Consider the following 14,050-nt stretch of genomic DNA (forward strand, 5'->3'; position numbering starts at 1 on the left):
TTTCTTAAACAACCATGTTGGAAGTAGGGCTGGACCCGAACATCCCGAATATCCGAATATTCGTTCGCATATGCAATCGTTCGAATATGCAGCCTTACTGTCTTCCCTCCGCCTTTTGCCCACATTGGCTCATCTCGTCCTGTGATCACATACACATATACACATATGTCGGTGTGATCACCCCCTCCTCCCCCCAGACGAAAATATTCGGAGCTCGTCTCTTCCCTGCGCCTTCGGCCCACTTCGGCTCATCCCGCAGTGTTCTTCGGCTCATCCATTCGTGTTTGTAAACACCACCCGAATGGCCGGGTGGCTGCAGACTCTGACGTCACGCTTCACTTCGTTGCATGAACACAAGACAAGATGCTGAAGACCGCTGTTTGGGAATTCTTCAGTTTAACTAAAGACTAAACGAGGGCAAAATGTGGACCCGGGAGACCAGACGAACGGATCCGAATATTCGGGCCGCCTCCGTCTCCGTCTCAGAAGGGTCAAATTATTGACCTGCATCAAGCAAAGAAAACAACTAAAGACATTTCTGAAACTACTAAAATCAACTCCAAAATCCAACTCTCCATCATCAATATAAGATCTTGGTGAAAAATGAATGCATCTCTGGACAGAAATAAATGCTGCAACATCGCAGAAGCTTATGGAAATGATGCTGTAGTGAATGACTGCCAACAAAATATTAGAGTGTGTGACTTTTTTTTGGCCGGGCAGTGCATTATAGAACTGGTCCATCCTTTCTTTTTGTAGAGGTTAGACCAGTGTGTTATGAGCTAAAGAAGATAAAGAAGGAAGCAATGAAGCAGCTTTTCCTTGGAGAATTCAACCAGCTTTCATCACAGCTGCTGCTGAGACATTTCTGCGTCATTTCACTCAATTAGGAACATTTTCAAAACAACAAACACTGTCTGTCCACAACCTCAGTCTTACCTTGCTAACTTTCCTCCCATCTGTTTCCAGCCTCGGATACAAACCATTTCTCAACCTGATCCAGCCGCAGCTGCAGCAGCTGCTGGACTCTACGTCCGAGCAGGTGCAGCCCGAAGCCTTCCAGCCCGTCATCCAGAGCTCTAAACTCAGCGGCTCCGAGGCGCTGGGAGGAGCGACGGTACCGCGGGTGGAGGACAGCAGGGGGGTTGCTGCTCCGCTGGGCCTGGCTTTACCCTCCCTGGAGCCCGCGGGAGGATTCCCCCGCCCCCCCTCCGAGGACTGTCCTGCCGAACAGACGGAGGAGCAGGGGGAGGAGGAGGGAGCGTACGACTGCACCTTGTCCTGAAGCCCGGAGGCTCTTCTGGACTCAAACCTGTGAACTTTGGATCCCCGAGGGAGCAGCAGCTTCAGTGGCTGACTGGAAAACGACTTTATTGTTGTGCGAGTGTGTGAGTGTGTGTGTGCACAGAAAGTACCTCTCCTGCAGGTTCTTACTTCAGTCAGTATTATCCACTCTCCACATTTTCCTCTGTGGACACTGAGCTGCAGACAGACAGCCCGACTGGCACAAAGACATCACAGCACAAGCAGAGGCAGGCTTCAGTCTGACTCTTCCTTCCCAACAGGACTCATTTCACCCAAAATGTGCTGTTAGGAAAAAGCTCACCTGCTACTTGTGGTGTCTGGAAGCTGTCGAGCAGCACATGAAAGCTCCAGGCTCTGTCCTTTTCTCGCTCTCTCTTTTTAAAAAAACAATCCCAAGCCTGTTCAGACAAAAAGCTCCATTGTGTGGTGAAAGAATCAGTTTCAAAGAGTCTATTTGATCATCGTGCTACATTGCTGAGCATAATGTAGAACAAAGCTCGAACCATTTCCAGGATGCACTGAAGTGTGTCTGAGCCGACAGCGAGCGTACGTGTGCACAAGAGGTGTTTCATACTTTCATACCTCATATGATTTTAAAATATTTTGTGATACCTTTTTGGATAATGTAACGGCGTACAAGAAGACGTTATTTTTCTATCGATCAGACCTCGTCCCGCTTGAGTCTCGCTTGGTATAAATTCTGTGTAACTCTCAGAAAACGAGATGAGATTTCTAAGGAAATGATCGCTGAGAAGAATCCACCACAGGCTAGTTTCTTACCACTGATCAGTACCTCCGCTTATGTATATTTCACACACCGAAGCCCGGCGTCTCCACCACAGTCTGTATCAGTTTGTTGACAAACACGCTACAAAAACCAAATCATATGATGCTTTATCCAGCTTTTAAAACACATTTGGGTTCGTCTCCATCTGAGAGTGTTTCTCATCACATGATTATGTTATTAAAGCCATTCTGCTGTCTGTAGCCAACCCTTGTTACGAGAGCATCATCTGACTCCCCTGTCCGCAGTGTTAAAAGTGACAGTATCGTTTATAAATCGAGGGATTGTTGCGCTGTCGTGTGATTCGACCCTCATCATCTTGATAAGGACTTCATACTTCGTCCAGTCCAACATGCATATCACACCCCTGAACCGCTTGACTGAGTTTTTTTGTGTGTGTGCTTCTGTGTGCATTTCTGAACCACGTCGTATTCAAAATGTGTAGAATTGATCTTATTGTATTAGTCCTCATTATTACTATTATTTATTGGTATTTTTAGCTGAGTGATAATTGCTGAAGTGAGAAACGGGAGTTTGTTTTTATGACTGACAACAAACTCTCTCCAGTTTTAGTCATCAAATGGTTTGTCACGGACATGTCAGTATTATATTGTGCAATGTATTGAAATGTTACTCAGCTTTATTTTTTATGCTTCTCTTCTGTCCCCCAGCTGTTAGCTTTTCACGATAGACCAAATCCTATTTTAGAGGTTCATTTTGTTCTCTCCTTTGTAGATTCTTCAACGGTTTCCTGACTTGTCTGTTTTGTTAGAACACTCGCTAAACACGGAAGGGCAAAACGACTACACGACACAGGTGTTTCTGTCGTCACCAGGTGGGCCCCGTCTCCACTCTGAACAAGCTCTACAGCTCCACTACGCTGCTCCGCTGTAAGCTTTTTACTTGACTTGAAAACGGTAACTTGATGAACCAAAGACTTTTACGTCCAGAGGCCTTCTGTTTTAACCCGTTTGCTTCGATTGAACGCTCGAGTCATTATGCAGAGGGAACAAAAAAAAAACTCAAAAACACACCCCCAACCCACCTCTCATCACAAACATAACCGCCATGGCTCAAAGACAACTAATGCTGACAGCATACGAGACAATTTCCTACGGAAATGAATATTTCAGACGTGTTACGGTTTCCCTCTCTGCGGGTGAGGAGTGGTCAGTCAGGTGTGTCTCGTGGTACTCGGGTGTCACGTTCACTCGCAGGTGGACAGCGCTCCCTCCCTAACTCTGTACAGTTTAAAAGTATTGCCTGTTTACTCAGAGTAAAGTTTTATTTCTGGGCCAGCAGACATCCTCAATGCAGTGTAAAGATACTCTCTTGTACATTTGCCTTTTCTACTCATGTTTGGTTTTCTACTTCATTTTTTCCTTGTACATAAAGACCAATAAATTATTTTTAAAATGGTAATTTTGCTTCATTTAGCACAACTGTCTGTATTGTTGTTATTTTTTTATCCAGGGCATACAGGTGTTCTGTACCCCCACACTTGCCGCTCAGCAGTGGGCTTTTTCTCATGCTTGCTGTTATTATTTTACTCTCCAGTCCATTAGCAACACTGCTGCCATGAGCCGGGGCGATAAACCATCTGGCCATCTGGCAGATAGCAGCCTGTTAATGGAGTGAAAAAGTAAAAGCGATTAAAGCTGCAAGGGGCGTTGGACTGGTTCTCGCATCCTTGCTGGTCGGCAAATCCATACATGTCCACCAGGTGGCGTTTCGACCGAGAGTGCATGTCAAACTGTGAACGTGATGAAGGTTGGACTCTGAAAATTTCAGGTGCTCGGCACCATAGATATGTATAGAAGGGTAGATACGACACGCCCCTCTGAGCAACGTGCACTGCCTACCGAGACAGGGGCAAAGTTTCAGTGTTTTCCATTGATGTCAATGGCACGAAAACTAAAACAAGAAGAATGCTGGCTAATTTTGCTGCATACAATTGTACACTACGTCGGACGATCGAGACAAGGAAGTTTGGAATAAGTTTTCATAGGTAAGAATAGTTTTTGGCTCTTTTTTTCATTATTAAATCGTGTTGACAGCTTCCAGTCTATGAGAGCTACCTGGTTAGCCACTAGCAAAACACTAACGCAAGTTGACAGCTGGACAACCAAATAATAGACGATTAATAGTAGCTGTAGTGTAGTTGTACAAGCAGTAGTAGTAATACTAAAAATACAACCAACAGTAAGAGTAATACCATAGACTGTATATAAAGATGGACGTAGCATCTGGCTCCAAAATTGAAGCCCTCTCGGAAGTGTCAAAAACTTGCAATATCACGCCGTCCGCTAGGGTTGGCTCCAAAAAGCTTTTGCTCCATAGACCCCAATTCATTTTTGGAAAATATCAAATTTGATAGACTGATTTTCTACAGCTCAGGATTTTTTTTCCCGCCATGGTCAAAATGAGAGATCAGGTGACCGATCTTAAAATAAATCAATACTGAATTTTAAATAAATCGTTAAAGTTGGCGGAGCCAGGGGGCGTGGCTATACTTGATTGACAGTCTGGTCTGGAATGATTGACAGCAACAGAAGCCTCTGCGGTAAAATGTGGGCGGGATAAGAGAGTCTTCAGCTCTGTCTGGCCCGCCCATAGACTGGTCCAGCCTGTTTGATGACGCTTTTTACGTCACTGGCTCCAAAAAATCCAAAATGGTGACCAGGAAATAGCAAAATCCGGGCTTCATTTTCTCGGCGCTGAAACCAACGGGTGACGTCACGGTTAGTTCACGCCTGATCCTCACGCATCCACCTTAAAGGAACATTCCACTAAAAATCCCTGGACATGCACCTAAAATGTTGGTTTAACCGAGTATTCCAGCCAAAATCCTCAAAGAGACCTGAGGGGCTGGTTAAAAGGAATATTCCACCTAAAACCTCAACAAGAGCGGTATGTGTAGCAGCGACAGCAGAAAGAGGTCCTCTCTGGGAGGAAGAACCGCGCCCGAGTGGCAGCTCCCTTTCTGCTCTTACCTTACTCACTGAACTCAAATGCCATGGAGGACTCGAGTAGTTGACGTTTCCTGCTGCAACCTTCTCTTTTTCAGCTTTCTTCCATGTCCGATCACTCCCGACCCGGTTTTTGTTGATGTTTTTGACTCTTTTTCCGAGCTTTGACCAATCTGAGAACATGAAGTACATCAGCGGCATCAGCGGCGTAACCAATGGAGGGAAAACCAGCCTCACCAACCGCCTGATCAAGAACCTGCCCAACTGCTGCGTCATCAGGATGACTTCTTCAAGCCCCAAAATCAGATTGAAGTCAGTGAAGATGGCTTTAAGCAGTGAAATTTCATCACTGCTCTGGACATTGACGCCATGATGAGTACGATCATCACGTGGCTGGATCCGCCCCTGGTTCAGTTGTTTACATTTTTCAGATTAAGGCATTAACGATGTCTGTAAGTTGGTTCAGGTTGTTCAGTCATTTTTTTTTTAAGTTCTGCACTTTATTTTAAGATTTACAGTTATATAAAAAGTCATTTATAAAAAAAGTTGCCAAAATGTTTTTTGAACCGTACTGAATTTATTTGGTTTTGATAGTCTGTTATTGGTTACATGCAGACGCTAATAAAGTAGTAGGTTACATCAACATGTAGCTATCGCACTATTTCAAGTTTGACATGATTATGTTCTGGATCTTTGCTTTAATACATTTTCTCAGACTGGACCACTTTGAATTTTAGTTGAATACCACTGCTCTACTGGATTGCAATAGTTTTTTTCCCAACTTGTCAACAAGTTTGTAGAGGTCTCTTGGGATGTTATTGAATTTTTGTTCTGAAAATCCGACCTCTCTGTCAGTTTTTGTCATTCAAAAATTAGTGCTTGATTCAGTCAACCGATAATGTTGTGGGCCGGTCTGGGCCAAAAATGCCAGAGCTGATTTTTTGCCCCAGTCCACCCCTGGATGTCACATGGAGACAAACAATCATATTCACACCTATAGACGATATGGAATCACCAATTAACCTGAGCATGTTTTTGGACTGAATTTGGATTTTCTCCCTGTGCATGTGTGGGTTTTCTCTGGGCACTCCGGCTTACTCCCACCGTCCAAAAACATGCTGAGGTTAACTGATTATTCTAAATTGTCCGTAGATGTGATTGTGAGAATGATTGTCTCTAAATGCAGCCCTGCGACAGACTGTTACCTGTCCAGGGTGTCTCCTGCCTTCACCCTAAATCAGCTGGGATAGACTCCAGCCCCCCTGCGACCCCAGTGAGGATTAAGTGGTGTATAGATAATGGATGGATGTTTTAGGACTGTGGGAGGAAGCCGGAGTACCTTGAAAAATCTTAAAAATATCTAAAGTGATTATATATATATATGTATATGTAAAACATTGAGCTGGATTTTTTATGTGAATGTTCTTAAACATTTTTAACATTTCTTTATTCCACCAAAAAATGTTTAAAGATTTCCCACAAATGTTGGAAACGTGGACATCAGATGTTTCACTGTGAAAATGTATTTTTTTCTCCACATTTTCACACTTTAAAACGGGTCAATTTTGACCTGCAGGACGACACGAGGGTTAAATCACAGATCCAGAACGTGTGTCATTTCTACAATTAGTGTCATGTTAAGTTCAAGAATCTTCTAGCTGCAAGGTGACAGTGCTAACCACCAAGCCACTGTGCAGCCCTTACACCCAAAATCATTCACAACAAATGCAAAATTTAGATTTCTGTTTGACTAATATGTTTCTTCTTGCTGCAAATAACAAATGAGGAAAGTTGTTAAGAAGCTGGGTTCTACAGTCAAACGTAGGCATTCATGTGAAACTTTTTGGCTTAACTGTGCATAATCTGACGTGCTGCTTGTATTAAAAGACGATACTACCAACAACAGTAACGTAAGAAGCATTTTAATTGCTGTACAAGTGCTAAATTAATTCAAGCTTTTTGCATAATGTAAAATCATCCCATCCATTCACTACATGGATACCCTGTTAACCAGATCAATCCCAATAATCACAACAGTTAAATTGATCACCAGCTTCCAACTAACAAAACAAATGTGATTTTTTTTTTTTTTACAAAAAAACCTCTAACATAATTCCAAAAGAAGAACCGTTATGTGTCAATCACAAAAAAAAAAGAACAATCTGATCAGTTTTGTGTAAAAACATATTAATTTAACTTTCAGAACAAAATACAGAAACTGACATGAGTGGAGATTAAAGAAACACAGTTCAGGTAACGATAAAAACAATATATTTAAAAAAAAAAGGAAATAAAGAACACCCTTCAACATTAAGACATTTCAACGTGTATCCCAGAAGATATTTCAGTTCAACAGTTTAATTCTCAACCTGATATGGAAACCGTGTGAACAACAGATGGAGATAAAGCTACGACCAAAGTGTGAGTTTGTTCTCGAAAACAAAACACACCCTGTGCCGTGCTTGGTCAGCCTCTCAGTCTCGACAGAGTTACATTAATACATTAGACTGTCGCAAAAATGTCACGTTATCCTAAAAAAAAAAAAAAAAAAAGTGTTTGTATTTTAAAGCTTTAGCAGCACTCGGTGGAAGCTTTAGTCTAACGGCGGGAGCACCAACAGTGTAGGATGAGCCTTTTCACAGCGTTTATGTCGAACACCTCCCCACTCTGTCCCACGTTTACAGCAGTTCTTCTTCCGTTTAAAGTTAGAAAGACAGACGGGAGTAGAATCATCGCATTGAAATGGTCGGTGAATCTGGTGTTGGTGGTCAGAAACGAGCTAAATTTATTAACGAATCTGCATTTTTTTCCTTCAGTCTCTAACAAAACAAAACAAAAAAAAATCAAGATCAAGCACTACTTAGCCACTTAGAAAAATATTAATTTACATGAGTTAATAAAGCTTGTTTTTCTCTAATAGACTCTGCATTTGAAGCACTTTCTATACAAGTGAATAGATCCATCTTCTGTCATTTGTAACATCTGATCCGCTGCACTGCACGGCCACATGTCTAACCAGAGGACTCGACTCAAGACTTCACTCCTGTCAGCTTTTAGTTCTCAAAGACAATCCCCGATCAGAGCCAAGAAAAAACACATTTTCCTTTGTTGTGAGAAGATTCCTGATTGAAACCTCAGAGCCTTCAGAGCGACACCAACAATGACGCTCAACTTTTGAGTTCCTGCACCGTCGAACACAGATGAACCTGCTTCAAACCCATCGGTGGAAACCTCAGTGACCCTGCTGCTGACTGGTCCAGCTGCAGAAACATCTGGCTATCTGATCAGCTGCATCAGCAGCATCTCTTAGAGTCAGGGGTTGCTGATTATAGGGGGGGGGGGAATCTGTGTTTTTGTACATTTAGCTTCCCAGCAGGGGGCTGTTGCTTCCTGTTATTTCTATATGATATGTAAATCCACCTGAAATATGTTTTAAATCCAAATGAAACGGCACGTCCGCTTCAGTTCTTGTCTAACGTACAGTACGGGGATGTGAAGTATGCAAATGGATAAAAAAAATAAACAAAGGCATCGTCCTTTAAGGAGAAAAAAAACACTTCACGCATCAAATCTCTACAAGTTTATATTTCACCGATCGACTAACTTTAAATTTCTTCTTGTCTTAGGAGTCAGAAATCACTCGATCAGATGTAGTTTGTGTATTTTGCATTTTGAAGGGACACGTTCACTGCAGCCAACCAATAAGGTCATCCGACGAAAACAACCACAAGGAGAGTTTCTGACTGCATCACACCATTTTCCAGTCATCTAAAGAAGAAACTTTAAATCGAACTTCATGTTATTCGTTGAGGAAAACTGAGCGATGCAATCAAAAGCTCCAGAAGAGCTACGGAGTTAACGATGTAGTGAGCTAGTTTTCGTCTGGTTGTCTGGAACGTTTGCCCACCAACTTCAGGGCTTGAAATCATCAACGATTTCCAGTTTTGCTCATCGGATGCATAAAGAGAAAGAGCACAGTGGGACAATCTGCTGCAAAGGATGTCAACTCTGAAACCTTCCATGACAGCAAATCATTTACAGAAAAACGCTAAACAGTGCGGCACTTGATAGCTTGTTCTTACAAGACCACTGAGATGTTCGTGTCCACAACGGTAAACATTTTGCGCATCTTTGGAAGCAAAACTTTTAAGGCCTCCTTTCGTGTAAATTTCTCATTTTTGTGTGACTGCAGCCGAATGGACGACACGGATCGAGACGAAACGTCAACATAACGTGGACAGAAGACGAGCGCTTTTGCTCAGTTGATCTCCCGAGTTTTAACAACTACCAACAAGTAACAAACACACTCATCATCAGTGTGTGGGACTGAAGGCAGGGAGGGGGGACAGTCATCCTGACACTCTGAATGCACGGATACAGTAGGCGATCCATGAAAACAATACAGAAACAGAGGTAGCCCACACACAAACATACTCTCTCTATATAGAACATTTAGTTAACCTTCGTTGGCTAAATGTGACCTAAATCTTTCCAGCAAGAACATTCAATCCAAGAGCTTTAATATCTGCAGTTTGATCGCTGTGGAGGTAGTGGTGATGCTGACTGTAACGCTGTGTTACAGTGTCAGACTAAGTGAAGCGGACAAACTGGACTGTGGTTGCAATACTTGGGTTCGACACGAAAAGATGCAGCTCCACACGAAACGGGAGAAAATGTAGCGACACAGAACAAATATGAGACGGACACGGTTTCTACTGAAGGCTCTCTCCAGCAGCACCAATGCAGAGTTTTACATTCTGAGATGCATTTCAGCAAAAGAGAGAGTTAAATGAACTAGGGATGCAAATTTTGAAACAAACTTCTCAATAAGCATTAAGCATAACAGAAGACTTTCTCGTGGTGGCCCGTTGCTAGCTAAACTCTTACAAAGAACTACTGTTAGCCCCATAGATGCCTCCTCAGTGTAAAACAGGAAAAGGCTCCACCTGGTGGCTCACTCAGGTACTACAATTAATGCAGAATACATTTTCTGACACGGACATTCGCTCGGTTAATATAGTTTTAGTCAGTTATTAACAGCAAATAATCGATTAAACGAGTCACTAGCATCCCTAAAATGAATTTTTCACGTTACATCATTGTGTTAGTGTAACTTTAATAACTACCATCAGGGGCAACACTTTAAGTACGTAAGCTACAACAGAGTTTCTTCAGGATTTTATTGCAAACCGTTTGTATATGGAGTAAGCCATAAGGCATCGAAGCAGCGAGTTACCAAGTCGATTCCCAGTTGATCCGGATACTTACTGCTTGATTTTCTTGAAAAATCTACTCAATTTAGTGCCAACAATGGGAGGAAATAGGAATTCATATTATCGACAAGTTTCACACATTTTCAATGACAGCTAGAAACCTTCCTCTTCATGTTTAACGATAGAATATTGTCTCCGTTTTCTAGCTTTTAACTACTGAAGTCCATTTCACCTGGTGGCTCACTCAGGTACTACTACTGGCGTGGAACACATTTTCTAACACGAACATTCTCTCGGTAAATATATTTTTAATCGGTTAACGGCAAATAATCGATTAAACAGAGTCACTAGCATCCCTAAAATTAATTCTTCAGTTTACTGTGTTAGTAAATAACTATGTGGAAACCATCAGGGGCAACACTTTGCTATGACGCTACTTTGTTACTACAGAGTTTCTTCGGGATTGATCCGGATTTTATCTCAAACCATTTGGAGCAGTGAGTTACCGAAACAATTCCCAGTTGATATTTATGGCTTGTTTTCTCGTATATCTAGACACTCTCCACTTTATTGATCTAATAAAAGGTGAAAGTGACAAAACATAACAAAAAAAACTATAAAATTCTAAATAACCGTTTTGGGTAACGATGTGTTTTACGCGTCTGTAACTAATAAGTTCTAATAAATTTCTTGAAAATAACTACGCAATTTAGTGCCAGTAATGGAGGAAATAGGAATTCAAGTCAAAGACAAGCTCCACACATATTCACTGACTCCTACAAACCTTCCTCTTCATGTTTAACCTTAGACTCATTTCACTTTTTTGCACAGATATCACTGAAATTATACTGATTGAATATTGTCTCTATTTTCTAGCTTTTAACTACTAATAGCCATTTCAGATAATTACAGGCCATACAATAAAACAGCTTCCTTTTTTTCTGATCTATATTACTGCATTGTCTCCCTCTGAAGCAAAGATGTGCACTTACATGTCAGGATGACTTTCTTTTAGGGCTGCAGCTAATGATTATTTCCAGTACCAGTCAGATTTCTGATTATATTCTCTATGCAATGCCAAAAAATAGTAAACAAAAATGCATATCCCAGATCCTCAGAGATATTTCTTTTGCGAAACACACCCAGATAAAATTATCATGGATGAAAAGCAGAAGATTTCGGGCGTTTCTGCTTGACAAATGACAGAAACAATTCATCAAATTGGAATAACAAACGATTCAGTCAGCCTGAAAAAAATAAATCATCACTGCAGCTCTATTCTTTCAGTAAGCAGGAGACTGTCATTGGTGCTGCTGGAGACAGCTCTTGGCATAGTCAAGTTTTTAAAAAGTAGCATTATTATTACAGTGACAGCAAATGTAAATGAGCATCACCTCCATGAGAAACAGAACGAGGCGACGGATGCAGTTTATGACTGTGGAGCTGCACTGCTGGTTTCCCATCCAGTCATCTGCAAAGCTCAGACGATAATTTTAAATCACAGGATTGTCCATTTTGCCAAACCCAAAATGAAAATTACACCTTTGCTGAATACATCCAGCTATAAATGCATTAAGATGTCAGAACAGATCTCGATATTGGCCTCCAGATTTGAGGAGAACCGCTCTATAAAGGACACCTTGACACTTTGATTTCAGCTTCGGTTTTAGTTCAACAAGCACTGTTTCCTGCATCGTCTTCAGGAGCAGATGTTGACATTCCTCTTTAAAACACAGATACAACCCGCTGCAAACCAGTGGTGTCAGTAAGGAATGATGACAAGCAGTTTAACTCAGCAGCTAAAGCAGCAGACTATCTGCTTGTAAGAGAACAAAGTGCATGTCGATGAAAAGTGACTTTCAAAGTGTCAAAGTTTCCAGTTGAAGCCAGAAGAGGCATGAGAACAGAAACAGGTTTTTGTTTCCATCAGTATGTTACTACACCTACAGTGCAGAGGGTGCTAGTGGTGTTAGTTCTGCAGAGGAAGCCAGAGACACGACTAGTCTGACAATGGCCCGAGTGGTTTGCTGATAAGCAGAGAGCAGGGGAGGGGAGGGGAGGGGAGGTAGCCATGCGATGTTAATCATTCAGGAAGAGTGTTAGCATGTGAGCGGAAGAACATGGGAGGAACTGAGCGAGAGGAGAAAGTGAGGAAGGGAGTGAGAAAAGCAAAGGCACAACAGATTGAGTAGAAAAAAGAAAACAAACTAAAACGTAACCCCTGCGTTTCACTAACCCAGGAGTGAGCACGAGGCTTGTGGCAGCCAGTGCGTCGGTCTGGAAGCCGGCTGGTCAGCTTACCTCTGGCATGTCTCTGCGTGTCGCCCTGCTCGGTTAGCTACTGAGCCTACTGACACAGTGATAGGGGTCTCTCAGGCAGGCTGGGACAGAGCGTGAGTGTGTGTGTGTGTTAGAGTGTGTGTTGTTGTGCGAGTCGGAGTGAAAAGGCGGCAGGGCCGGTCCCTGGTATTGTTCCTTGAAATCTCGTCTCTGTCTGTCTCGGAGGGGGCCCCCGTGGCCCTCGGCTCTTCCTCACCATCGGCCTCTGTGATGTGCGGCGTCCTCAGTATCGGTACATGTCGTAGGTACTGACCCAGGAAGAGGGGAAAGACCACGTGGGAAACCTACGGAGGATTTCCTCCAACTGAGCAGTCCTCTGGTCTTCCCCGAAGAAATAGTGGGAGGAGATGGCGACGGAGATCATGCCTTCTGGGCCGGATGGGTCTGGATCTCTGGGAGGCTGACAGACACAAATAAAACCATGAATGTCAGCACATCAGGATGCAGGTATAAGACACCCATCATTTTAGGGAAAAAAAATTACAGTAAAACGGGGCTATAAGGGACAGCGGGGTAATAAGGGACATTTTTCCGGAAAATGTTTTAAATGTAATTCTGTGGTTTTTACCTAGATTTCTTTAAGAATTCATGGATAATTGATAAAAACAACACAAAACTGCATCCTGCTCAACATAAAACCGCAGAATTACATTTAAAACATTTTCTGGAAAAATGTCCCTTATTACCCCGTTGTCCCTTAAAGCCCCGTTTTACGGTAGTCCTGCATCTCTTAGGTACAACATCAACACATTTTTCTACATACACTAGAATATATGTGTGTCAATATATAATTGAGGGACTTTTGAAGTCCATGGGATTCATCTTGCATATATTTTTATTAAAAGTAAAAGTTATAGAATCACTTTATTCATCCCCGAAGGGAAATTCAATCATATGTTCATTATGATCATTTCTTTGCAAATTCCCTAATTATTTATTATGGAAACAATCACTTATTAAGAAAAAATGACTGAATATCACTAAAATGTCAAGTAAACAACTGTCTGAATTTAATAACAACCACCTTCTAATTAGCTAAGCAAAATAAAATGAGCTTAATCAAAAATAGTTTTAAATATGTTCTTGTTGTTAAGTTGAGATAATCACGACAGATATTTGTTTTTTGGTGATATATCAAATTTCATATGGAAAATAACAAATTATATCTGTGTCTGAGAAATCACTTTCCTCTAAGTTCCCCATTACAAAAACATCTCTCAAGAAAGTGTGTTAATTCCAGATCACATGACATGATGTCATTTCCTCCTGAAGGCTTTCTGAGTTATTTAATATAAAGTAGTCAACAGGTTTACTACAATATCTTTATAGATAACTTTCAATTCCAATTTTACTCAATTGCGTATATATTAATTAGAAGAATCTTTGTGTAAAAATGTCATGTGGTGTTTGGTTATAGGCGGCCATGTTGATTTTAGGCC

General features: G+C 41.8%; 2 protein-coding genes across 3 annotated transcripts in view; one reads left to right on the forward strand and one right to left on the reverse strand.

The window, feature by feature from the left end:
• ric1 (RIC1 homolog, RAB6A GEF complex partner 1) overlaps nucleotides 1–3,511 on the forward strand; it is a 47,024-nt gene extending 43,513 nt beyond the window's left edge. For both annotated transcript variants that reach the window (XM_022215460.2, XM_022215469.2), the window contains exon 27: nucleotides 970–3,511. In XM_022215460.2, the coding sequence (XP_022071152.1) occupies nucleotides 970–1,285 (316 nt within the window). In that variant the 3' untranslated portion in view covers nucleotides 1,286–3,511. The remainder of the gene's footprint in view (nucleotides 1–969) is intronic.
• Nucleotides 3,512–6,964: 3,453 nt separating this feature from the next.
• The window catches only part of LOC110966171 (endoplasmic reticulum metallopeptidase 1), a 29,299-nt gene continuing 22,213 nt past the window's right edge, over nucleotides 6,965–14,050 (reverse strand). Inside the window, exon 15 of the mRNA XM_022215447.2 lies at nucleotides 6,965–13,011. Coding sequence (XP_022071139.2) covers nucleotides 12,835–13,011 — 177 coding nt within the window. The 3' untranslated portion in view covers nucleotides 6,965–12,834. The remainder of the gene's footprint in view (nucleotides 13,012–14,050) is intronic.

The sequence above is a fragment of the Acanthochromis polyacanthus genome, chromosome 18, assembly GCF_021347895.1.
Source record: "Acanthochromis polyacanthus isolate Apoly-LR-REF ecotype Palm Island chromosome 18, KAUST_Apoly_ChrSc, whole genome shotgun sequence".
NCBI lineage: Eukaryota > Metazoa > Chordata > Actinopteri > Pomacentridae > Acanthochromis > Acanthochromis polyacanthus.